This window comes from Lytechinus variegatus, chromosome 17, assembly GCF_018143015.1.
Source record: "Lytechinus variegatus isolate NC3 chromosome 17, Lvar_3.0, whole genome shotgun sequence".
In the NCBI taxonomy this organism is placed as follows: Eukaryota; Metazoa; Echinodermata; class Echinoidea; order Temnopleuroida; family Toxopneustidae; genus Lytechinus; species Lytechinus variegatus.
Window position 1 is genome coordinate 4,269,006 of NC_054756.1, and position 27,099 is coordinate 4,296,104.

At 37.0% G+C, this 27,099-nt stretch overlaps 1 protein-coding gene across 1 annotated transcript; it reads right to left on the reverse strand.

Moving 5' to 3' along the window:
- LOC121431371 (orexin receptor type 1-like) lies at positions 1-26,342 on the reverse strand. Its single transcript, XM_041628911.1, has 7 exons — positions 25,902-26,342; positions 5,876-6,375; positions 4,985-5,221; positions 3,836-4,009; positions 2,626-2,768; positions 1,778-1,911; positions 1-724 (listed from the first exon to the last, which is right to left on the reverse strand). Exons 2-7 carry the CDS (start codon positions 6,266-6,268, stop codon positions 504-506), a joined length of 1,302 nt encoding a protein of 433 aa, XP_041484845.1. The 5' UTR covers positions 6,269-6,375; positions 25,902-26,342; the 3' UTR covers positions 1-503.
- Positions 26,343-27,099: the final 757 nt, after the last annotated feature.

Below are 27,099 nucleotides of genomic sequence, written 5' to 3' on the forward strand. Positions count from 1 at the left end.
TATTGTGTAGTGAAATGGCAAGAATATTCAATATTCATGATATTTCAACCTCTGTATAGTTTCACCTTTTTTATTCTTCTCCTCCACGATTTTCAAGAAAGGTTGACTTTCCTGATTCGTTCATCGCGCATTGGATATTTATTATGATTTATGAATTATTCATGTACTTGTATCACAAATCAGATAAAAATATTATCTCGATTGAAAATTTCCGATGATCATTTTTTTCAAATATAGTTTTGCTGGAGCAACTGGTATGATTGGTTTTGGAGAAGTGTCTTGTGCACTGTCCTGAAAAAGGATTGTTTGTTTTTCTTTCTTTGTTCGTATAGGAAAGAGTTCAGCAAATAACTGTTTGAAAAGTTTTAAACGTCGACATGTTTCGACGTTTCGAACTGTGTACTTGAGTATTTCTTCGTCAGATGAAAAATACATCCTCCATACTGATGTCTATAGCATCATTCCAGCCAATGATCGCATCACTTTAATCATGATTCGTCACTTCACACACCCTTCGACATGGCCGAGATGTTGTTATTGACGCCACGCCCATTTCTGATGGACGTCATAGGTACGTATTCAGTGGTATGCGTATCAGACACTCCTGTGCTGTTTGCGCGTCGGTAGGCGGGGCCAGATGTCCCGTCGATTGCCTGCGATCGGCGCGGTGACTGACAGCACGGGAGACAATCGAACATCGACTTAAAAGCTTGCCGAAATTTCGCTGTAAAAAAGGAAGAGGTAATAAACAAACATTTATGAGGCATAGCAAATACACTTGTCTGTTCTTAATTATTCAGATTATTTCTTTTACTGCATGAGGAAAAAAGCACGGAAGCATCGGGTAAGTTTCAAACAGGATTATTAAACTAATTGTGCCAATGGGGGGGGGGGGCAAGAGAACATTGGGGAAGGCGGCTTTACAAAAAAAATTGTTTCCTGTTTTACAAAAAAAATGTTCCCTGTTTCATAAAATCAAGGACGAAGCGCGAGCTTAATTTTTTTTATTACAGGTCTTATACTGACTTAAAAAGGGACCTGTTAAGTACTGTTTGTAGTGACTCATGAAAATGTTAAATATCCTGAGATGAAAACTGAATGTTATAACCACTTTTTTTAACCATGAACAGGAAATAATGAAAACTTCTGGGGGTGGCAAGCATAGGCGGCGGAAGCGGGGGGGGGGGGGGGGACAGGGGGGACGTGTCCCCCTAAATTTGAGGAGGGGGGACGGTCCCCCCCTAAATTTGAAATTTGTTGTTGATGACCTTTTTTTTTTTTTTTTTTTTTTTTTTGCTTGTCAATTTATTACGTCCCCCCTAAAATTTTTGGGTTGAAAACCTTTTTTTTTTTTGCTTGTCAAAAATTTTTTGCTTGTCCCCTCCTAAAATTGTTGGCTTCCGCCGCCAATGGTGGCAAGTGGGGGGCAACAGCAAACCCCTTGGTACTCTGTACACCTGATTTTGGTGATATTCAATAGCATACAGATCCATTTTAAAGTTCTGTGCCCCTTTCCCCGCTGCGTAAAATTTACTATTAGGCCTATGGTAAGTTTACCATCCAATGATAAATTGCATGGAATCCTTGTATTTTATTGGCTATACTGAGCATCGTTACCATAGTGGTAAATAATGGAAGTCAAATTTACCGAAATTGTAACTTTTACTATTGTCATTCTTACAGTTCTTTAAAGAGCTACTATCAGAAAGATAAGCTAACGGTCCTTTTTAGGACTAACCAACATGGTGTTACCGCAAAACTCTCCATTCATTCTTACCACTCATAAAGTTATAGATGATTGGGTTGATAGCGCTGTTTATGAAAGCCATGAGATGCCCTATGATGTAAGGGATGTAGACTGCGTTGTATTGAGCTGATGCATCTCGAAGATTTCCAAATGCGTTGTGTTTTCTGAAGAAAAGAGAATATCACATCGATCAAAATTCAGTACGATCAAATCGATTCTTATTCTATCTTATTAGCCTCATCCATCTCTCGAACGTCTCTTTCTTGGTATTTTACGTTGAAATGACAATCTTAAAGTTTAACTTAATTTGGATTAAATCTTACATTTATTATTATCAGATATCTTTTAGGAAATGGATGAGTATTTTCACTGGCAAACAGATGGGGGAGCAGTTGGTGGGCCATGGACCCCATATTATTATTTTTCTCTTCACCAAAATACATAAAACGTAAACACTTGTACAAATTTGGATTCAATATCATATCATATAAAATATAAAAGAGTGAAAGAGCTTGAAAACGGTGCATTATATGGGGTCATTATAAAACCAAAGTCACTCCGATCATCACAATTGCACCTTTTTCTCAGTCTCGGATAGCTGTACACTGTAATAAACTGTGGTGTTAAAACTGACACCAGTTGGTGTTAACAGAGGAACACACCATGATGTGCTAGAATTACACCCTAGAGATTGAACATAACAACAAAGAGTGTAAATGTAACAACTAAATGTGTTGTAATAACACCTTTAGGTGTTAAGCAAACACTGTCGATTTAACACAGGTGTAAAATAGCTGGTGTGGTCCTCTATGTACACCGTTTAACACCAGAGTATTTGCTGTTTGGGCGTGCTTAGTATTTCAAAAATGCTAACATACTTGAGAACATTGAGTAGTTGGAAAGGAAAGAAGCAGATGGCGAAAGCGATGACGACCACGATGAGCATACTGGCGACTTTACGACGTGATTTGAGCTGGGCCTCGGTAGACTTGCTGATTGTTGTCGTACTGACCACATTGGCCTGGGAGAAACCAAAATAACAAAAAATATCAGCCAAATGCTGACAAGAAGATAAAAATACGAAATGGGTATTTACAGGCTACAGTTCCCACTTTTTTCCTCTAAAACTGTTTACAAAAATGAAAAAAATTACCACCCTATTGTAATTTTTTGAATGGTCAGTCTCCCTCACATACACTTTCAAAACCACTCTGCTGTCCCTGATTTATTAACATTGTAAAATGAATCTCCATGATCTCGCTGGTATCAGCTACCCCCGTTTTACCTTTAAAGGAAACCAAAACCCAAGAAGAGAAGCAATCTTACTGGAAAGAGTAAAATGAGAGGAACAATTAAAAAAAAAATGTTTCATCAAAATCGCTTATTAATAAGCAAGTGATGGACGTTTGAAAAGTCTTGTTGCACTTTCTATGGGAATCCTCAAATTGGCAAACGTGCTTCGAAATGGATGATTTTGTGGATAACTTTTCATTTGTTTTGCACACAAATCAGACCACAGTCTGCGACACACCCTGGTACAAGCTACCCCTTTTATTACCCCTACATACCTGGTTAAAGCTTGGTTTAGACGCTCCACATTCCTCTTCTGTCGGAATACTAGACCATAGGCTTCGACACATCCCGGTACCCCCTTTTATTACCCTTACACACCTGGTTAAAGCTTGGTTTAGACACTCTACACCCCTTTGTCGGGATACCAGACCACTGTCTTCGACACACCCTGGTATAAGCTACCCCTTTTATTACCCCTATGTACACACCTGGTTAAACTTGGTTTAGACGCTCGACATCACTCTTCTGTCGGGACACCAGACCACCGTCTTTGACACAACCTGGTATAAGCTACCCCCTTTTATTACCCCTACACACCTGGTTAAAGCTTGGTTTAGACGCTCCACACTCCTCTTCTGTCGGGATACCAGACCATAGTCTTCGACACAACCTGGTATAAGCTACCCCTTTTATTACCCCTACACACCTGGTTAAAGATCCCTCTTCTGTCGGGATGTCAAACCAGTCTTCGACACACCCTGGTACAAGCTACCCCCTTTTATTGCCCTTACACACCTGGTTAAAGCTTGGTTTAGACGCTCCACACCCCTCTTCTGTCGGGATACCAGACCACAGTCTTCGACACACCCTGGTATAAGCGACCCCAATCACTGCCAGAGGAATGATGTAGACGGCCAGGAAGAACGCGGTGTGGTAGAGCTTCTCCCATACTTTACTCACCCAACGATTCTACAGGAAAGGAAAAAAGCGGAGTGGTAATTGAATATAAAATTTAATGACAAAATTTACGTTTACCATTGATCCGTATTCTTAAGGTTTGTTTAGTGGTTCAGGCGTCGAAAGAAAAGCCTTTCCTGCCAGTGCGGTTATCTTGGTTTGTTTAAAAGCCGGGATATTTGCTGCATTGCTTTCATGATTGTAAACCACTAATAGAGACTTCTGAGAAGTTTAGTTTTTTAATACCCCCGTCACACTTATTCGGAATCAGCAGGAATCGAGAACCAGCCGGAAGGAAGAACTTTCAAAATTCGTGCCACATTCGGGAGGGAATTTGAAATTTTCACTACTTTTGCAAAAATGTCTTCCTTTTTTGCGACATGACCGGGTGACTTCTACTGCCAAATGACGTTACAACAGCAGCTGGCCGCGTTTTATGCGATTCGGTTTTCTCTAGAATGCGATCAGAACCGGATCGGAATGCATCGAATGCTCTTAGGATGTCGTAAGAATATTTAGAATGCAGTCAGAGAGCAGTCAGAATGCACTTCGAAAGTTTTGAACAGGAGCAAAACATTCGGGCCGGTCACAAGAATGGACCCGAATGTCTGGAATGCACTCAGAATGCAGTCAGAATTTTTAGAATGCGCTTCGAATATCCAGGAATGTACCAAGAATTTTCATTCCGACGGCATTCCGGCTCATTCCGCCTCTAGTGTGACGGAGGTTTAAGCAGTGCAACTTGTAAGTACGAATGAGGTGCTAGACATTACAGGGGACCATTAATCATGTAGTAACCCCCCTCCAAAAAAAAGACAAGAAATTAATAGAGGAAAAAGGGAGGAAAGAAGAATGGAGAAAATTAATAGAATGGTTTGGATCGAGGAACTTTATAATACCCCATGCATTTTTAGCAAAGTTAAGAAAAATTACTTCATCTTTAGGTCACCCCCTTTATTAGCATGATTAAGACATTTCGATAGTTACCTCTGCACACGACATACGCCAAAGAGGTTTCCCGATATGCACGGATGCTGCTTGGGGCTCGAGATCGTTGACCACGGCTACGGGTAGGGCAATGAAGAATGAGACCACCCATACGAGAGCGATGGTTAGGAGGGTTCGTGAGGCTCGAATCTGGAACTTGAGGGGATGGCAGATGGCGAGGTACCTATCCACGGCAATCATCATCAACGTGTAGATCGATGCGCATACTAACACAAGCTGCGTTTGGGATCAGAAGGAGAAAATTGTGTCATTTGATTCGATTTGATTTAGTCCTACTTAAACCCGCTACCCCCCCCCCCCCCCACGGTCTGCAGACAGGTGTATTCAGGGAAACCTTTATCAACGTTTGAGAGGCACAGTGCTCATGGTACTTGTTCCTATATGCCAACTGCAACCCAACCGTCGGGTAAAAAATATCGGACAGGCCTTTTCATTTTCATGAAATTCCTCGCAGAGAGAGCATATTATGTACTTAATATTTTAGCAACGTTGTCGCTGGTAAACATAAATATCAAAGATTACCAGCGACAGCGTTGCTAACATCATAAACCACTATAGGATGTAAGTTCAGTGACTGTCCAACTTTGCTATACCCTTTTTTCGTTTTACCATGCATTACAATATCACTGTTTCCATGTTAAACGTATAATAATGATTAATGTCTGATGTTCTGAAATCGATTTTATTTTCCATGTTCTCACAAGTGATAAACATGATCATGCAATGATGTTGTGTGTGTATATATGTATTTTTTTTTTTGGGGGGGCAATGTTGCTTTGCTTTCGTACATTACATTTATGTTTCTAGGAAGATTGTGCGAGGAGTAAAGAGGGGGAGAGGGGGGAAAGGGTGATTTAAATTTGGTCTTACCTGAAAATAAGGAATCAGATAGCAAGCCGTTCTACCGAAGAACCACGACTCCGATACATCCACTGTGATTGTGATCGGTAAACACACGAAGGCGATCAAAATATCGGTGGTAGCCAAATTCATTATGTAATAGTTAGTAACCGTTCTCATGTGATCGTTCTTGAGTATCGCGATACACACCATGGTATTCCCCATGATCGCGACGAAGAAGATGATGATATAAATCGCAATCAGAAAGTATTCGTGAATTTCAGGATAGACTCGCTTCCGAGTTTGATCGTAAATTTCTTGGATATAATCATCGTAGTTCCATTCGCTTGAAGCACTGTCGTTGACGCTGGAGAGTTGAAACGGTTGAGAAAAATTAGTGTGGCCGTAATAATCTGTCGCCATTTCGTTACGAGCAAGGCCTGTACCACGGATGAAGAATCGAAGCTCAGGTATCAACAGATCGAAGTGAATTTAATATATAGATACCAAGACTTGCAGAAGAGCATAAACTGTATGGAAATAAAAGAGAGACGAAATAATTAAGAACTTAATAGATTATAATGCCTTAACAGTTTTAAAGGAATTACCTTCATGTGAAATTGATTTAATAAATGCATAAAATGAGAGGATATGTTGTTTGACGAAATTAAGTCTCTCAAAGAATAAATGAATTATGACGTTTCGGTTTTGTGACGACATGGGAACTGTACCCCACCTTCCATGTAACGTAAATTCTTTATATTCCAATGATATTTGTTTTTCGAATTAAATCGTTTTTGAAACTGTGTGTCTGATGGTAATAATGTTAAGGTCAAATTATAAAAAACATATATATTGCATGATATACATCGACATGACTGCATGATGGATAGATGAGAGCTCCTCGCATATATATAACGTCACAAACCTAAACTTTGGTGGCTTGTAGACAAACATTGTTGTTTCGTTTTAGGTCAAGAAACTCATAATCAACCTTTGATACGTTTATATGAGAAATTTGACAGGTATAGACCTGCACAACTGTTTTGAAAATCAATAGCGATAATCCTGATCAAATATTTAAATGATTGACAAATACATGGTTTCGTCATTTTTTTAAGAAAATAAGTGTTATGCAACTTCGTCAGCATATTGATTTACATTTATCATTTTTTGAGCTGTGGGCTCTGTAGATCATAATTACAGAGTGATACCACACTGTAAAATATGAAGTGCTAATTTAGCACTTACAGTGCTTGTACAGTGCCTGCACTACGAGTGCTGATTTTCAAGTTTACATTTGAACTAGAAAATCAGAACTCGTAGTGCAGTCACTATACAAGCACTGTAAGTGCTAAATTAGCACTTCATTTTTACAGTGCATAGATCGTTGATACAAATACGCCTACACAGTAAAAAAATATACAATGCTGTTTACTATATGAACCTCGCAGTAATTGTTTAAACAGTTTAAAGAAGTGTTTAAATCTTAAGCAACAAAGTTTAATTTTCAATACCTAATCTTCAATAAATTAAACATGATTGTATAAACGGTTAAACAAATACTGTAAGGTTCATATAGTAAACAGCGTTGTATAAAATCTTAAACAGCGTTTTAATGTGTATTCAGTATTTGTCTGCAGGTGCATTCTTTCACACTCAATTTCATTTGATCTATTTTACACCCAAGCTCGAATTCTTGACATAAATCGATATAAATGGGACTATGCACAACATACGTATGTTATACAAGATTTAGAGCTAATGATACATACGTCATAGGCCAGCTGTTGGGACTAATGAAAAACACCTGTTTTGGTGTTGAAACCAGATTGGAGCTACCCGGAACCTATACCCGTTAATGGTAATATTTCAATTAATGTTTTATCCTCATCTAATCTGGCGAGAAATCGAAATCAAATATGAATTATATGATTCATATTTGTTTACCCAAGTCATGCATTGAATAATTAAAGGTAAGACGTCAGTATCTCCTTGTAGATTATATTACGTTAGAATTTCTACGTCGAATATATATATTTTTTAAACATAAGAACATTTACTTAATATTCATTGCTGAACATTTGAATTTTATTGAACTTTGTGTACAGTGCCAAGTCACTGATAAACGTTCGACATAATCAGGCTCTATGTTGACAAGTTTGATGTAATGCAGCTTGAAAGTGGAGAAAGGAATTATTCTTTGAACTCTTTCTCGTGTGATACTTTAATAGAGACCTCCTTCATACTGATATAAACATAGACACCTTCACTAAATTTCTGACGTAAAAACTCTGGCTATTGTCACTGAGTAGTCCTGTAAATAAACATTTAAACACCTTACGACAACTTAAAGATTGATTTAGTTGATTTTTGCCCCCAAAATACGAGGGAAGGCGACATATCGCAAACCAAGGCAATACATGGTAATATTCATACGAAGTGTGGCTGACCGATCCATGATTTAATAGAATAATAATGATGATGATGATGATGATGATAATAATAATATAATAATAATGATAATAATAATAGTAATGTTATTAATGATGATGATAATGATAATAATGATAATAATGATAATAATAATAAAAATAATAATAATAATAATGCATCAATGAGACACCGATTATCTAGATTCCTATTCAATGGCTCACTATATTATTACCCCGGCTGGATCTCCAGCTTTTAAAAGGGGTTTGGTGCATTTAAGGAATTAATCCTGTCGGTTACCCATTCACCTCACAATGTGGATAAATTTCTTGCTGAAGGAAGTCACACGTCCCGCTCATTGAAAGACGAGATCGTAACCACTCGACCACGACTTCCCCCACAGAAAAAAACGACAGTTGAGGGAAAATGGTATAAAGGAGAAAGACGACAACAAGATGACAGAAAAGTAGAGAATATTCGGAAGGTCATGAGATCGATAAAATGAATCTTGTACAAAATGAAGAAGAAGCATGCAAAGAAAAGGTATGGCATGAACATGACAAAAAATAAACATTTTATTTAAATGTTAATATTGATAATAGTTAGTGAGTCGGTTAGAACGATGTAACATGAGGTAAATTACAAGGGCCGCGGAAACGGTGAATGGGACTAGGGGCTTCAACCCCCCTCTCCTTTTCCTATAAACCTGTACAAAATCGTTTAAAAATACTCTCTGATGCGTTTTTGTTTTTCGTTTGCATGGTCAACCCCTCCTTCTTCCCACTTTCAAATCCATTCCGTGACCCCTGACTTGGATTGTACTTGTATTTCCACTGACAGATTCTAGTGAATTTTGTCACTGGAATAAAAGATCCTTCAAACGATCTCCGGCTATCTCGCCCCCCCCCCCCGTGGATGACTACCCTCAGTGGCGTAATGATTTTCCACAGCGGGGAGCAAAATCGTCCGCAAAAGAAATTAACCCCCCCCCCAAAAAAAAAAAAAAAAGGTCTTCAACAACAAATAAAATATTTCGTGCCAGAGAAAATAATTGATAAGCAAAAAAAAAAGAAAAAGAAACCTTCGACTTCTCGTCAGGAGGGGGCAGGGATAGGTCCCTTGCATGGGTTGTGACTCGTCAGGGGGTACACTAGTGACTACCCTCTCTTCATGATATGCATGCATGTAAACACATTGCTATTGCCTTGGCATTGATATAAGAAAGCCGTCCCTACTAATTGCATTCCAGACCACACGGAGTTTGGGATCAGCGAAATCTAAGGGAGATGTGAAACGAGTATCGCTTGCCAACCGAACTCTGCGCTATAATATTTCACCAGTGCATGTGAACATTTTATGAAACGAATAGTCGGGAGGAGCGACTCGAGCCCCCAATCGGGACACCACTGTTTCTTATACCCCCCTCCCTCATTAAACGGTTCCTTGACATACGCTCCGGCAACAATTGTTGCTCCGATTATAAATCTGCACATTAAGCCAAACATAAAACCTAACCTCCATAACTAAATAAATCCCAATTCTTATTTTTACATAATTCTGAACCAAAAATTATATTACACTCCTAACTCTAACCCTATCTGATATATTAGGACCGGAGCAATTGTCCCAGGAGCATATGTCGTGTCAACTATTGAATAACATGGACCCACCCATGAAATCATTGTAAATAAGTGATTCAAGAACATTCTACAGGAAATATTAATAACATTTAATGAAAGAAGTATGTCTATCATTGTGATCTCTCTAACACATGTGACTTTTATTGCTTCATTTAATTCTGGTACGCCGTGTCGTCCCTTCGTCACGCCTTCTAGAGATAAAGCGAATATTAACCTCTGCGATCGTTAAATCTTCTCGAAAGCCTTGAAAAGGCGTTTTTTACAGAGGGATTTTCCCTTTCGTTGTACTAAGGATTCTCGGCGATTTGAAAAGATCCTTCAGCATAACAGACATGCTGAATTACAACTATATTTATAAATTGATAATAGTATTTGTCTTTTGGCACTGCGCGTAGTAGATCGTTGTCACAATAATGACAATAGAAAGGAATAAATTGAAGTTAAAATAGAAGCAGTTAATTAAAAAAATGAAAGGCAAGGACATCATGGGAACGCGGCGTCTAAAGGGGAATAATGTATAAAAAAGGGGATCTATACGAATAAAGGGGAAATGCTTGTTGTTATATATAAGAATTGTACGAGCAATTACATTCATTTATTTAGTTATTTCCCTTTTAAAAACATTCATAATTATTATTAAGAATATTCAGAATGTCTCAGTAAAGCTTTGTTAGGCATGTCTATTTAATGAGCACTTTTCAATGAACACTTTTTAATCCATGGATTGCTGAAATTGATTGTTAATTATCATCAACATCGTCTTCAGAGACATTTCAACTCGTTACATTGACTCTTGTTATTCATCGTGCTTCAACATCAGTTTCATCATCGCCATCATTGTGAACTTTTAGGAATCTTAGCCAACCAAATTGGATTTTATATGGATTTAATACAGCATTATCATATCTCTGGATTGCACATCCAACTCTTCAAGACATGAAAGATGTTTGGTTTTATTTTTTTAGTGAATGATTGATCAATTTCCTGTAATACAAGAAAAGGAAATCAAATTTAAAACTACATTTGCATTGTTATCTGTTGCAGTATCGTAACAATGTCCAAATCAGAAACCGAAAATTTGAGCTCCCTCTTTGAAATATTTTCTTGTGTTGAGATCAAAAGTTTGATGATTTATTTTTTTTCAACCAACACGAATAAATGAAAGAAAGAAAGAAAGAGAGAAAGAAAGAAAGAAAGAGAGAGAGAAAGAAAGAAAGAAAGAAAGAAAGAGAGAGAGAAAGAAAGAAAGATAAACATGATAGATAGATAGATAGATAGATATAAATGAAAATAAAAAGATATTGGGAAGAAAAAAAGAGACAGAAGAGGAATTGGGATGGAGAAGAGGGGGAGGGGTACTGAGACGGAGTGTGTATGAGGAGAGTAGATTAGGAGGATGGGGTTGGGACATACAGTTGGTCTAATGACTCTTTCCAGATGAGCCCCCATTAAGAGCATCTCTCCTGTCTATTGATTGAAAGAAACCACACCACACCAAGTCTCATCGATCTGTTCAGTGTCTTGGGTTTAAGCTAACCAGGTTCTTGGCGACATGAGTGGTTCTTAAAACGTTTCCCATCACATCTTGGGAGGGATTGAAGTAGAGCCATACCATGGATCCAGTTATCGCATTACCAACGATTAAAATTCATTAAAACTGATTAATGGTTTTCGTGGTTAATTTTCAACATTAAACTTTTGACCTTTCCGTACTTGCCATCTGGTGTGACTTTTGTCCTTTTGTATCTGAACCATTTTAAGGTATATTAGTGTATTTTAATTTCAATTTCTATAAGATCTTCATTATTTCATCATTTTCTAAATACTATTTTAAGTACGATTTGAGCCCGGATTTAGATTTGGAAGAGAAATTTTGCATTGTACACAGTGTTTCGAAGTTAAACATGTCGTTCAACGCCAACATTATAATTATCAACCATCGTACAAATTATCATCATGAAAACCAATTTAACATGCCCTTAACTATCATCAAGATCATGTGAGGTGAGTATATCATCATTTCAAGTGACTTGCATCATCATCAATATCATTAGCATAGTCTCAACCACCAGCAAACAGAACCGCGTTCGTATATCATCGTCAGTGCAGTGGTCATCATTCTCATTACCATCATCAACATCACCGTCATTACCATCATCATCGTCATCATAATCATTGAAATCACTATCATCACCACCATCATCATCATCACCACCACCACCAACAACAACAACAACAACAGCATCTTCGTCATCATCATCATTATCACCAAAGCCATCACCACCACCACCATAATCATCTCCACCACAACCATCATCTTTACCTCCACCACCATCATCATCATCATCATAATCATCACCACCACCACCACCACCACCCCACCACCATTGTCATCATCATCATGATCATGATGGTCATCATCATCATCACCACCACCATCATCACCATCGCCACCACCATCATCATCATCATCATCACCACCAGCACCACCATCATCATCATCATCACCATCATCATCATCATCATCATCAACTTCTAACTTTCGTCAGAAACTTGGAATATGTATCGATCAATGAGTAGCATGCAGTATCACAGTGTATTGGGCATTCATTTTGAGAGGATGAAGAGTTCATTTTACCCTCCAATCTAGTCTTGCCTTCAAGACTACTCTCCTAGCTATACCTGACCGAATATGACCCAACATCGAAACATCACAAAACACCAGCATCTGACTCCCAACACGCCACGATCTCTAGCCCCTTACCCTCAATCTCCACTCAAACACCACAATACCAATCGAATCTCACTCCCTACGGGCCGCCATCTCAGAGTTTCCCCGAAACCTCTGGGGATGATTAAACCTGTTTGCTGGGCATGTACACGCATTCACTGCCTCTCACCTAATCGTTTAAAATTCAATCACTTGAAACGCTTAGCCACCATCTCTTCTTGCAAAGAGTGCTTTCAGCTGATGTGAAATTTCCCTGATGATTGGGAAATATTAGATAATTAGCATCAAGGTATAATACCTCCATCTTTCCTCATTTTCAGATCCAGACCCCCCCCCCCTCCTGCATGTTTGTAATTTTGCCATTAAGATGACATCGCGTGGTATCAGTAAATTGAGGAAATATGGTATCGTTATATACATGTATTCATCCATGAGTAGAATCCGAAGTGGACACCTAGACATTGGCAATCCCCAAGATGACAAACTTGAGATGAGTTGAAAAGTAACCCCCAAAAATGGTTTCCCATTTGCATAATCACTTGAAATGCTTGCGGTATCCTGGAAATAGTGAGACACGAGTTCACGAAGCTGTTAATTTGTAAGAAAAGTCATGAAATATTTCTGCGAATTCACCTGTCGACGCGCAACCTGATTGTATACCCCGACCAACAAAGTTCATTAACCTTGTATTTCTCTTCTTCGTCTTTCTTTTATTATTATTTTTCTTTTAAATGTTGGCTTCTCTGTAACTCTCTCTACCCTTCTCTCTCTCTCTCTCATACACACACACATACACACGCTCACCCACACACCCACTCACATTCATTCTGCCTCGCCCCTCCCACTCTCTCGCACATACAACATGCACAACTTTTCCTCCCCCCCTCTCTCTCTATCTTCTTTCTCGCTCTTATCTGTAATACCGTCCCTCTATTTAGTCTTTCATGCCCATGTACCACTTTCTCTTTAGTTTGTACACAGCAAAAACTGTGGTGTTAACCGGTGTACATAGAGGACCACATCAGTTATTTTACACCGGTGTTAAATTGGTGGTGTTAGTTTTACACCCATAGGTGTTATTACAACACCTATGGTTGTTACATTTACACTCTTTGGTGTTATGTTCAATCTCTAGGGTGTTATTTTAACACCTCAGGGTGTGGTCCTCTATTAACACCAATTTGTGTCAGTTTTAACACCACAGTTTTACAGTGTATTATATCTCTAAAAAAATGTTATTCATGTTGTTTTCATATGATAGTAGTAAAGTCAGCCGACATTGCTTAGTACTCTGGTTAAACCTCCATCGGTATGCCATCCCATGTTAGCGTCAATCCGAGAATTTACGAGAGGTATCTCCGACATGGAATTGATTTACTGCGCAAGACATGGATTAATAAACACTTTACGAAACGATCTCATGCACTTGTACGTAAATAGGCTATGGAGTATTATTAGCACTCTTATTATTGGCACTCTTTGAGACATAGACTGGACAAAATAAAGAAAAATCATTTGGAATTGGATTTTTGTTCCTACACACAGCAACGATATAATTATCAGGGGTAATCATTATGCAACCATGGTAACATTAGCATGATAAAAATCGAGATTCGCATCGATTGGGGTGTAACTTCAATCGAGTAAGTATAAACGGAGAAAGAAATATAATTCAAGAATTATGTTAAGCAGATTAGTGAATTCGAAACAAGGAATAATATAGATCGTTAATGGGTGTATCTATCGTCAATGCACTGCATTGTTAGTTTTTGTATTCATTCAAGTATAAACATTTCATTCGGATTCACACAAATTGGGAGTAAATTTTCACACAGAATTTGAGATATTTGACCAAACAACATGCATGTTTCAGTCTAACCCAACATGGAGTAAACCGTGTCATTCGAATGTTTAATCTGAATACTTTCATATCTACGGAAGATAATATTAATGTAATAATAATGTACGACTAAAGCAAGGTTTAGAAAATGTAGTATAGGAAAATGTTTATAATTTTTCTTATTTCCATCAAAATAGGCCATAATGATGTTATGTAGATGGACAGTGAACGAGCTAGAACCTATACAGGACACACTCCACTGGTAATATGCCATTGCCTTGTGCAAATTAATAGTTCGACTCGTGAACCATCTAGTTTATCCAATATCATATGCACCAAGAATGAAACGTTTTCACCATCTGCATTCTTTTTACGACATTCCTACCACAAAATATGTAACAAAGGAAAATAAAGAACGATTTCAATAATAAAAATCTGATTAACTGAAGAGTCTAAATTTTCATCGTACTTTGTATAAAAAAAGATAGCAATTTATTGATTTTTATATGAAGTTTAATTTTGCTCATTAGTATACTTCATGTTACTCACAGTCACACCCGACATCCACTCCCCCCCCCCCTCCCTTCTCCTCCCCTGACTCAAAATGTAACGCACCTGTCCGCTCCTTAGATCGGCTATGAGACCTCAGTCACACTTATACAACAGATTCCAAACGAATCAAAGCTTTTACGTGTCTTTCAATGGCATATCATTTGTCGGTTTGGAGTTAGTTTCGTTGGTATGACTGTACAATGGAATCGCCAATGGGATAATGGATAAGGATGTAATAAGCTACAAGGCTCGTTTTTAAAGAGTCGGGTTTGGAGAGGAGATGTTGGTCTGTCCTCCCATATATATGTTAAGGTAGTATGATGCTCCACACTAACTGATCGCCGAGATAATCATTGATGACGGCCCGCGAACACCCCCTATCAGCAAAATGCGAAGGTATCGCGCTGGCCTTTTGTCTCAACTGAACACGCATTCGAGGAGGAATACCATGAATAAGGGAGTGTTTCAAATTCAGAGAAATCGGCTGAAAAACCACATCCATTTTCTGCTTAAATCCCTTCTGCCGTGATTTCGAAGGGATTTGTAGAAGCACGCGCTGAGCTCGGTCGGGGAAATGGGTTAAAATTGATTCTTTTCCTCTTTACACGATGAACAAAGGAGGCGGTATTAGCACGGTAGACAGTTCGAAATGGTATCGGGGAATGTGAGAAATGAGATTAAACCCCTCTTCCACTTAAATACAAAGCATGACGGGTAATTCTATCTTTTTGAGAGCTAGAGGCAGCTGTTTCTAGAGGTCAGGGGGCGGGGGTAATTGATGCTATGTCAGAGATCGAATTTTCAAGCTGAAAATTTTCTCGCAACAGTAATTAAAACACATAACATAATTTTGCCAGCAAAATTGACTCGTACTCTATGAAACATTTCCGTGAGTGGTCAACATATTGCATATTTGTGTAAAACCGTAATTCAGCTTTAAAATTCGACCCCTCCTCCTAACGAAAGAAAATCGAGACACGTCTCCAGTCCCCCCCCCCCCGGCCTGGTCGCCGGATTTAATAGATCATGACTGTAGATAGAGATACAGTCGACCACTAGAATCTCGTGGATTAAGATTAACATGTATAAAAAAAATGTTATAGAGAAAGATAGGAGAATCGCTTACTGGGTTGGACAACACCGATAAAAAGCAAAGTTATTCGAACATTATACGAGATCTAGTAATTGATACAAACATAAAAATATATCAGTAGCAAAGAGTAGATTCATCTATATACATTCTAATCTGGACAAGCCAAGTATAAAACATATTCAGCACTTCAAGATGACAGATGTGTAGTATTCATATACATTTATAAAAATTAAGGACACTAGTCGATTTTTAAACGAAGAGTAATATCAATAATCTCGAAAGATCGCAGTCATCAACACATCCATGTCATAACGAGCAGAAAGATAGTCTTCTCTTTCTTCTTACGTTAATGGCATTGTTCTCCGAAAACCAATTATTAAAACAATTATATCGAGTCGTTTTATTGCTAGTAATAACAAGCCCGTTAAACAAGTAGTTTAACGTGCGTGAAAGGAATTACCTGACCAGTCTAAGGAATTAAAGACAAAGTTTATTTGTTTGTTTGTTTGCTTGCTTGATTTCTTGCTTACTTGCTTGTTTGTTTGTTTTATTTTAGTGTATGTTTGCTGGCAGTATTCCTATGATTCATAATAATCTCAAGTTGAAACTTATAAGCCATCTCGCTTCATGCTTCATCTTTTCAGAGATGGTAAAAGTAACCACATTATGGTATTAAAGAGAATGGGAAGACAAGGCGACTTGATCCTTGGAGAATTGAAGAATTTTGGGGACAATATCCGATATCAAAAGAGACTTTACTTCTTTAAATTACAGTCCAGTCGGAAAATGTAAAACGTTGCCATTTTGTATTTTTTTTACGCGCTAGAGCAAGCCGAAAGCCAAGTAAGATTGATGTAGTTGAAGTAGAATTGATGCTGACCAACCATGTATTACCTACCGGCTATCTTGGCTGTTTCCTCGTCGAGACATTTTGAGAGTTAAAAAAAATCTGGTCCCATTTTCTACGTATTGGGGCTATAATTTACTAATCAGTAATATTAATCATTTACAAAATTGTCTTTACGTTGTCAAGGGATGAATTATCGCTTGTATTTTTTAATTGCACTGGTTAAGACTGGATATCACGAGATATGAGTCCACCCCAATAAAAACATATTTCGAATGAAGACGAAAAACCAAACAAGCATAGCGCTGAAAATTTCGTCGAAATCTGATTTTAGAGATGCTAAAGATGTTCCTACTGCTTTTACTAGTACTACTACTACTACTACTACCAGGCGCGTACGCAGGATTTTTGAAAGGGGGGGGGGGGTTTCGAGCTGATTTTTTTTTTTAAATCTCCCGCCCAGTCTCTAAAAAGTGATGAGCGGGGGGGGGAGGTGATGATTTTTTTTTCTTTTTTTTTCAGCGCTGCAAATAAGACAATAACATTTAAGTGGGGATGGGGTATGTAACAGTGCGGTCATGACCCGCGAGCGAGCAGAAATGTTCTCGTTTTTGCGTTGAAAACATAACCTTTTTGTCAATAGTTTGTTGGTATCATAGTCGATGCTACATGTCCTTCGGATCGTAGCACTCATGATATGGCCTTGATCAGAACACTAGAAACTTGAGAAATGTCATGAATAATTACGAGCGAGCGGAGCGAGCGAGCCGAAATGTTTGCGTTTTTCCGTCAAAACATACAATTCTTCTCAATAGCTTGTTGGTAATGATTACATATTAGTTGATGATACATGTCCTTCTGCTCGTAAGTCTCATGATATGGCCTTGATCAAGAGACTAGAAACTTAAGAAATTTCATAAATGATTACGAGCGAGCGGAGTGAGCGAGCCGAAATTTTCGCGTTTTCCCGTCAAAACATACATTTCTTGTCAATAGTTTGTTAGTAAATCAAGTATTAGTCGATGCTACATGTCCTTCTATTCGTAACACTCATAATACGGCCTTGAACAGGAGACTAGATACTTATGGAATTTCATAAATTATTACGAGCGAGCGGAGCGAGCTAACCGACATTTTAGCGTTTTCCGTCATTTTGGTTTTCATATTGGTAAAACATATTTTGTAAGAAAACGTATGTCTTTGTCTTGGTTCACTTGTATTCATAAGTATACATCATGATAATCATGTATGGCCTTGTTAATGGCGATACCGTGATCATGTCGGCGACATGCGGAAATAAAAGATATAATAAAATGGAGCGAGCGAAGCGAGTGGAAATTTTTTCTGTGTTTTTCGTCGGAAACATGAGATTCTGTTCATTATTGCTGTCATATACATTATTGGGTAGGGGAACTGTCCGTTACCAGACCAAGGAGTTATCAGGCGCTTGCCCGATAACTCCTTTACCAGACCGACCTCTGGGGAGACAGGCAAAAAAAAAAAAAAAAAGGGAAAAAAGGAAACGAAAAGGGGGGGGGGGGTTTGAACCCTCTAACCCCCCCTTGCGTACGCGCCTGACTACTACTACCACCACCACCACCACTACTACTACTACTAATAATAATGATGATAATAATAAAACAACTACTATACTCCTACTCCTACACTGCAAAAATCTGGTGTTGACCATGCAGAGAAGTGCTAAACAAACGTTTTGGTCTAACTCCAGTAAGGTGTTCATAACGCCAATTAGTATTAAAACAGCATCGGTTTGATTCCAAACTGGTGTTGTTTCAATACTTCTCTGCATGGGACATAATAGATTCCGGACTGGTGTCAAATCAACACCGGAGTTTTTGCAGTGTACTACTTACTACTACTACTACTACTACTACTACTACTACTACTACTACTACTACTACTACTACTACTACTACTACTACCACTACTACTACCACTACCACTACTACTACCACCACTACTGCTACTACTGCTACTACTTAACTACTACTCTACTACTACTACTGCTACTACTACTACTACTACTACTGCTACTACTACTACTACTGCTTCTACTACTACTAATACTAATACTACTTCTACTACTACTACTACTACTACTACTACTGCCTACTGCTGCTACTGCTTCTACTTCTACTAAGTTTTTTTTATTACTACTGCTACTACTACTAACACTACTGCTGCTGCTACTACTACTACTACTACTACTACTTCTACTACTACTAATACTGCTACTACTTCTACTACTACTATTACTACTTCTACTACTACTACTACTATACTACTACTACTACTACTACTACTACTCATACTACCACTACTTCTTCTACTACTGTTGCTGCTGCTGCTTACACTACTATACATCTGTTATTGTTACTTCTAATGTACTCTAACGCAAAATCTATATCAATTAAAATGTAAAATTAAAATTTAGTTACTGTTCACTCCATACCCCTATACCCCCTCCCAAACAAGTGAACATGGTTTTATTAACGTTAATGGTCCATGTATCACACGAGGAAATATAGTTTTGATGGGTATTTCCACACTTGACTGAATAACAATTTTCATATTGATTGAACATGTCAAATACTTGAACCATGCAGAATGAGAGAGAGAGAGAGAGTTATTACGTGTTGAAGTGAATTGCCAGAAATTGCATTTGGAAAATGAATTGAAGAAAAGATGATTGAAATATCATGCAAATGGAAGATATATTTCAAGGCTCATTGCATCGCAGTGATAGCTTAATAGAACCCCACACCTCTTGGCTTTTTTCAAAACTACTTTACATATACCTCGTTTTCGCAGAAGTATGAAACTTCCAGTTGTTAAGTTTGATACGTCATCAATTATGCCCACGTCAACAGCCAGAAACCTAGGCGTGATATTTGATCAAAATATGGTCATGAATAAGTTTGTTTCTGCAAAATGTAAATCAGCATCTTTTGTTTGAACTTGATAGGGTTATAGGCATTTATTAGATGCAGACACTACAAAGCGGCTTGTCCAGGCTCTTGTACATGTAATATGTCATTTACTGCAATAGTTTACTCTTTAGGATGTTCTATTCCCAAATTAACACATTACAAGTAATTCAAAACTCTGCAGCACGACTAGTCACCCGTACTAAAAATCATTCCCACATCCCACCTGTCTGAAAAATTACTACATTGGCTACATTTTTACTACAAGAAGTAAAAAAGTTATATTCCCTCGAAAAAATGCTTGTATTTCTCTAATTTCATTAAATAAATGTGTTTTCACCAGTTTCCCACAGAAGCTATCGCATGGTTAACAAAAGACTTAATGCATGGCCGATCGTCAACAAAATGGAGTGTCGAGTGAGGTTGAACGCTAGCCTGCAGAACCTCTAAATTTTATGAAATTATTGAAATTTAAGTTTTATTTCAAATAAGCAGAACTTTGTTATTTCTTGACCATTTTCTGTAATTGAGGTATCAAATTAAAGAACAGATATTGAACTTTATAAAAATGTGGTTTTCTTTTTGAAGCCCATATACAGCCCGCCAAATGACTTTTTGGTATCCCCTCTTCAAATTGTTTTTGCTCACTCATGCATGAATGAGAAGTAATCTCAGATGAAAGACGAGATTCTAAGCTTTACGTTGGTGGTAATTTGTCTATTGTATTTGTGATTAAGTTATGATAAATCACCGCTAAATCTCGGTTTCCTTTTTTGTGGGAAGCACTGTATAAACATGTTGGTATTATTACCATTACTAGATTAATTTGGTCCATCTTCTTAATTGCAATCAAATTAGTCTTTTCTTGTCAGTCAAGAATCAACTTCTGATCTTTTTCATGCTTTATGATTAAAAGAAGATCTCTAAAATAGCTCACAATTTTCTACAGAACAAATGATAACTATAATTGCAACACACATACTAAGAAGGTGCCATAAAAAGGTTTACGCTTAAAGGGGAAGTTCACCCTGACAAAAAGTTTATTGTAAAAATAGCAGAAAAATAATAAAAAATATTGCCGAAGGGTTGAGAAAAATTCATCAAATAATTAAAAAGTTATTAGAATTTCAATTATTTGATTTGTGACGTCATATGCGAGCAGCATTCCTACATAGCGAATGGTAAAAAATCAATGAAATGTCATTTTCTCAGAAAATTGAAAATGGTTTTCACTGTAACTTTTGTATATCAATAGACAAATCTTTTCACACCCGATCATGAAAATAAAATAAAATTAAGTCATCAGGAACCATACAAAATTTGAATTTCATACATTTTATATTACATAACACATGGGGCAGCTGCTCGTTTATGACGTCACAAATCCAGAATTTTAAACTCTAATAACTTTCTTACTCTTTAACGGATTTTCCTCAAAGCTTCACCAATAATTTTTACTATTTTTTCTGCTATTTTTACAACAAAGTTTTCTTCAGGGTGAACTTCCCCTTTAATAGCCATGGCAATTTATTTCAATTGGAACATAACTATAATAAAATACATTTTTTTACATTTCCAAGAAAGTCATCACAATGTTCACGAGTAAAAATATTTCCATCCGTCGTACTTATTTTGATCATATTTTATTATATTCTTGACTGCTGAAAGTGCAAAATAAAATCATATGTTAAAAGATATTTAAAAAAAAACATATGATATTACCACTTACAATGTGACCATTAAAAAATTGGAACTGTTATGAATGTCTTTTTAACATATTTTTGAATTATGGGTTTAAACGAGTAAGAGTGTACATGAAAACATATAGTAATCAAATTGTAATAATAAGAAGAATGATGATGATGATGATGAAGATGATGATGATGATAATGACGATGGAAATTATAATGATATGTAATACTACTACTAATAATGACAATAATAATAATAACAACAGTAATAATAGCTATAATAATAATGATAACAACAACAACAAATGAAAATAACCAAAAACTTATAAAATTAACTAACATCAAACATTTAAGAAATGCAGTTCTGATTAGTCATTTTCTGATGTTTGCATTTTTTCAATCTCCTGAGGCACAAAGATGAAATGGAAAATCAGTTTATCCGTTTATCCTTTTATCTGCTTTGAGATGCAAGGGACATTGAATCTGCCCCAAAAGCCCCTCAAATGTTTTATTTTCCTTTTCAGGGTATAGGCCTTCACAGAGAGAAAGAAGTATAAGGAGGGATTTATCTCTTTCACGACTTCGATGGATCCCGAAGCTCACGGACACTTGTAAGGATTATTCTTTTATTGTAGAAAATTTTCGATTAACGGTCTGCACAAGAGAACCAATTGAGAAATTTATTTTTAGGCAGATGTCAATCAGAAGTGGAAAATACTCTTCGCTCTTCCAAAATTTCCAAGTTCGTCAACCTGACTTGCGAATCCAATATACGGTACAGGGCAAGTTTTCTTTTGAAAATAAGAAAATACAATTTCCAAGATCTCACAGGAGAATTGAAAATACAAAAAAAAATTGTAATGAATTCTTTTCATGTTGTTAGCTTAAACACTCACTTTGTATGAATTAAAGAATAAACTTCAAGGAGTCTGTGTCTGATAACTATATGGTAACTCCTTGATTAATGAAATCCTGATTTTTAATCCAAGTTGACCAAAAATCCATTCTTAGAAGAGCACGGGATTTCTCTGCTCATTTGTTTTCTAAGGGAGTTTGAATATTCTCCTTGTTGGGGTATGATCGAGAGTCGTGTGAAACCTTTTTTTGTACTTTTTTGTACTTTTGATCACTTTGAAAGAAAGTTTCAGTATTTTCCGATTCAGTGCGATTTGATTAGCATGATATATTAGAGTCTTTTTAACACACTCTAAAAAAGGTTTCCCCAATATTGGGTAAATGGGAACATACATGTTGGTTGGGTAAAACGATTCCCAATATTTTGTAAATTTTACGCAATGTTGCGTTGAAATAGCCTAATATGGGGTAAAAAAAATACCCAGCAAACATTGTACCTTTCTACCCAATAGTAGGTAAAATTTTATTTCATGATTTTTAGAATGCAAGTATGTCGTTTTCTTTCTTATCCACTACATATTTGTATGTGTTATCTAGCAGTGTTGTAATGACCCGAAAAATCTTGAGCGGGCAAAAGATGGCGTATGGAGAAAATTTTTTAAAATGTCGCGAGTGAGCATAAATTTGATCTTTTTTAATTGAAGATCTAATTTTTTGACAGATCTTGGTGTAATATTTGGGAAATGATATAATACCTCATGTTTTTCATTTCATTTTCTTTATCTGTCTCCTATTTTGTTCTTTTGTCGTGGAATCTTAACTCCCTCCCCCCCCTACACACCACCCTACATACGCCAGTGGTATTCAGTACAATTCTTCAAAGTTTGTTGGTATTGGTCACATTAGATTATCTGTTCGGAGGCGTCTTCTCTGTTATGCGTGCATACAAGAATTCTGAAAATGAATTATAGGGCGTTTTACTGTCAGTAATAACGTTTTGCATGATATGCGTTATGACAAATAAACACGATATATTAACTTGAGTAGGAATTGACATGACGTCGTGAAGTTATCACTTCTAGAACACTCACACTATCTTGTACTTCCGACATCTCAGTGAGCATAGTGAAGAAAGAAAGGCAAGGGACTGACGCAAATATTTGATAATTTACGACCCCAGAAGTTTTCAATGGAGAAAGGCACACGCTGAACACGGTTCCATCCACACTATTATCTACATTCGACATGTTTGATAAATCTTAATTCATCATCAACAGAATTGAAAATAAGTTATTTGTAGTCGTTATTTGATAAAGAAGCCAATAGTAAGTAATATGTAAAATTTAAATAAAAAATTAACACTGATATTATAATGGTGTATATTCACTTTGCCTACTTCATACATGTCATATGGGAAAAAAAACAATAAGATATTAATATGAAGGAGGGCGAAGGAGAGATACACTAGTAAAACGATGAGAATGGGAATTATAGGCTTACACACGAGAACAGTGGGAAAATTACACCACCAGTGTTCGCAAAGGACTACACCAAACATTTTTTACACCAGTGGTAAATTCACACAGTGTTAGTTGTACACCGATTTGTGCTATAATAACATATTTTGTTTGTTTTTAACATTAATTGGTGTTGTGATCAACCTCCAAGGTCTATTATCAACACTCAAGTGTGTGGTCCTCTCAGTTAGCACCGACTGGTGTTCTTACGCCGTAATTTTACAATGAGTGGTTTTACGTTCGGTGTTGACTTTTTGGTGTTGGTGTTAGGTCATTTTTTACATGAGCATAGCACCAAGCACAAAATGAATTCGGTTTTGAAAAGTCACTCTATAGATGTCAGCCCTTTAATATTGTGATCTGAATTAGGCCTATTTGTTCCCTTAAAAACAGGTTTCGGAGCTATAGGAAACGCGATCAAAATTGTGCTTCAAACACCAACACCGTACTTGAAATTATCCATTTGAAAAGGAGGGGCGTAATAATAAACTAAAATCCGAATTAATATCCCCCTACGAGTGATGATTTTCTAGTAAAAATTTAAACTAGAAAATCAGCACTCGTATAGTGCAGTCACCATACAAGCACTGCAAGTTCTAGATTGGCAATCCATTTTTTACAGTGTATACATTTCAAATTTAATAAATAAGGTAAAATGTGAATACCCTTGATTAAAGTATCACCAATCGACCTATCCTTTTTTTGTTTTCTTCTTAGTCATGAAACTTTTAGGGGCCATAGCCCCACGGCCCCAAGCCCCCATAAATTTTGTAGGCCAGTGCATACAAATATTTTAACTATCCTTGATAATACAATGCATGGGATTAAAAGGGAAGGTCATATGTGTTTTTACAATAGGCAAGGTATTTTTAAAGCAAGGATGATTAGAAATGCCCGCAATACAAACATAAACTTTTATCAATATTCCATTTGCCAATGTGTATAACCGAGGCCTTGGTTTCTATATGTTCGCAGAAATAGAAGAACATTACTCACAAAAGGAATCACAACATTGAAGGCGGAAGAAAGCGCTTTGGATCTTTCCTTGAAAATAATCAACATATTGATTTGACTTTAAAAACTGCTTAGCACTCGACACCCTATTATACTTTAATAGTGTTAATCAGAGAGCGAGGACGTTTCTACTTCTTAAAGGTCATGTATAGAAGAAGGCGAATGTCTTTACTCCATCAGAAGTGTTAGAGTTGATATACACCGATGCATCATCTCAACATCGTTAGATAACTATCATCTATTTTCTCTGGGTCCCTCTTGTATTGAGGCATGTTATGTTCGAGAGAGAGTACTGGTGTTATCAAATTGGTAAAGTGATATACAAAAAGTGCAAATCAATAGATCATAATTAAGGAATTGTAAAAGACAAACAAATTCATGCCACTTGAATAAATATGGAAATGAAATGAAATGAAAAATGAAATTTCCTATTGAAAATGCACACGGCAATCATCCATGACTCATTCCTTTTTGTAGAAAAGACGTATGGTAGCGTAAACATAAAACTATGATAAAATTTACCACAAAGTATTGCTGTTACTTGTAATGACTATTTACAAACCCACTCCTTTATCGATATGTCTATTGTATATTGTTTAGAAAAATGACGAAGATTAGTTCCGTCTACTTCGCTCTAATATTAACGATTTTTTTTGTTGCTTGTCAAGTCAACTCATCAAATTAATCCATATAAAATTTTACTTCATGTACTTGGTGCGTCATCTGCCATTCTATTTCATTCCCTCTTCTTGTTTCAGTGGGGCTATGATCTCCTATCCCACTTTTTAATCACAACACACCTAAAACTATACACGCACAGACTCCACTAAACTAACGTCACACTCTTATTGTAGTTAGATGATAAACAATATTGTTTGACAAGTCGAATACTTACATTCTATGTATACACACCCGAAAAGTTATACAATGTTAAAATATCCAGTGACAGAGACCACGTCCTTTTAAAATCCTTGTCAATCATTAATCAAAGCGAGAAAGTGTTATTACGCAATACTTTCACTTCCTTCTGCAGTTCTGGTCTAAAGTATCCCACTCTCTCTCTGCAAAAATGATGAAGTTGAACTATGAAGGTAAACCAAGGACCAACATTGTACACTATGTGACGGGCAGAAAGTCAGCGATTCCTTTATGGCTGAAGTTTGTAAGATTTAGGGCGGATAGAAGCAAATAACGTCACAATATTCGTTGAAGCAAGCATCTGAGGCTTACATGTCGGGCAATCCAGGCTGAAGCGACCGCAAGGGGTTAAAGCCGGAGTACTGGCTAGATAAACGCACTGACCGCCACTCCGTGCCCACGAACTCACCGCCGACGAGTGGACTTTTAACCCGGGACATCGCGTTGCAGACGACACATACTTAGTGATCGGACGAGTGCGCATGCTCACATGACATAAATACGCCACGGTGATTGGGTTATAACTTGATACGATAGCTTAGGGTTTATATTACACGGCTCGTCGAATGTGCGTATGACTGATACACTATCGGATAACAGCCAATCACAAGCGTTCAATAGGCTAAATGGAGAACTTTCTGTATGCAATATTACATCCAATGACCGTAATCTGTAAGGGTTAGCTTCATTCATCTTTTTTTTTATCATACTTATAGTTATTATTATCATTCTGAATATATACCCTAAATAATTTTGAATTGACATGATCGATAGATAGTAGGCGTACATTATGCTCAATAGGTATATCAAAATGCAGATCACAGCGATATATCCCTATGTAACAGATACAACAGTAGGACTTAATGATGTAATATCAACCACTTAGTGACTTTATTGACAAAATATTCATAGCAATGACATGTAAAATGATATATGAGAAACTTATTCGAAAATAAAATGAGACATGTTATGCTAATATATTTAAAGATACCTAGTATTACAACGATGCTGAGAGGGCTTCTCATTGCTATATCAAAAAGGTAAAACATGTGTATAGATAAAATTCTTTTCAATTTCATTTCCAAAAGAAAATGATATCGAATAATTGCATAGCTTACACTCGATAGCATAAATTAGAACAAACAAATTACCCAAAATTACCGTACATTAGTCGT

Excerpts from the sequence above, each read along its gene's own strand:
- LOC121431371 (XM_041628911.1), bottom strand. The coding sequence starts at position 6,268 with ATGGCGACAGATTATTACGGCCACACTAATTTTTCTCAACCGTTTCAA. Across the intron at positions 2,769-3,835 it reads CTAAACCAAGCTTTAACCAG|GCCAATGTGGTCAGTACGAC; the intron begins GTGTGTAAGGGC and ends GGTTTCTCCCAG. Across the intron at positions 1,912-2,625 it reads CAACTACTCAATGTTCTCAA|AAAACACAACGCATTTGGAA; the intron begins GTATGTTAGCAT and ends TCTTTTCTTCAG.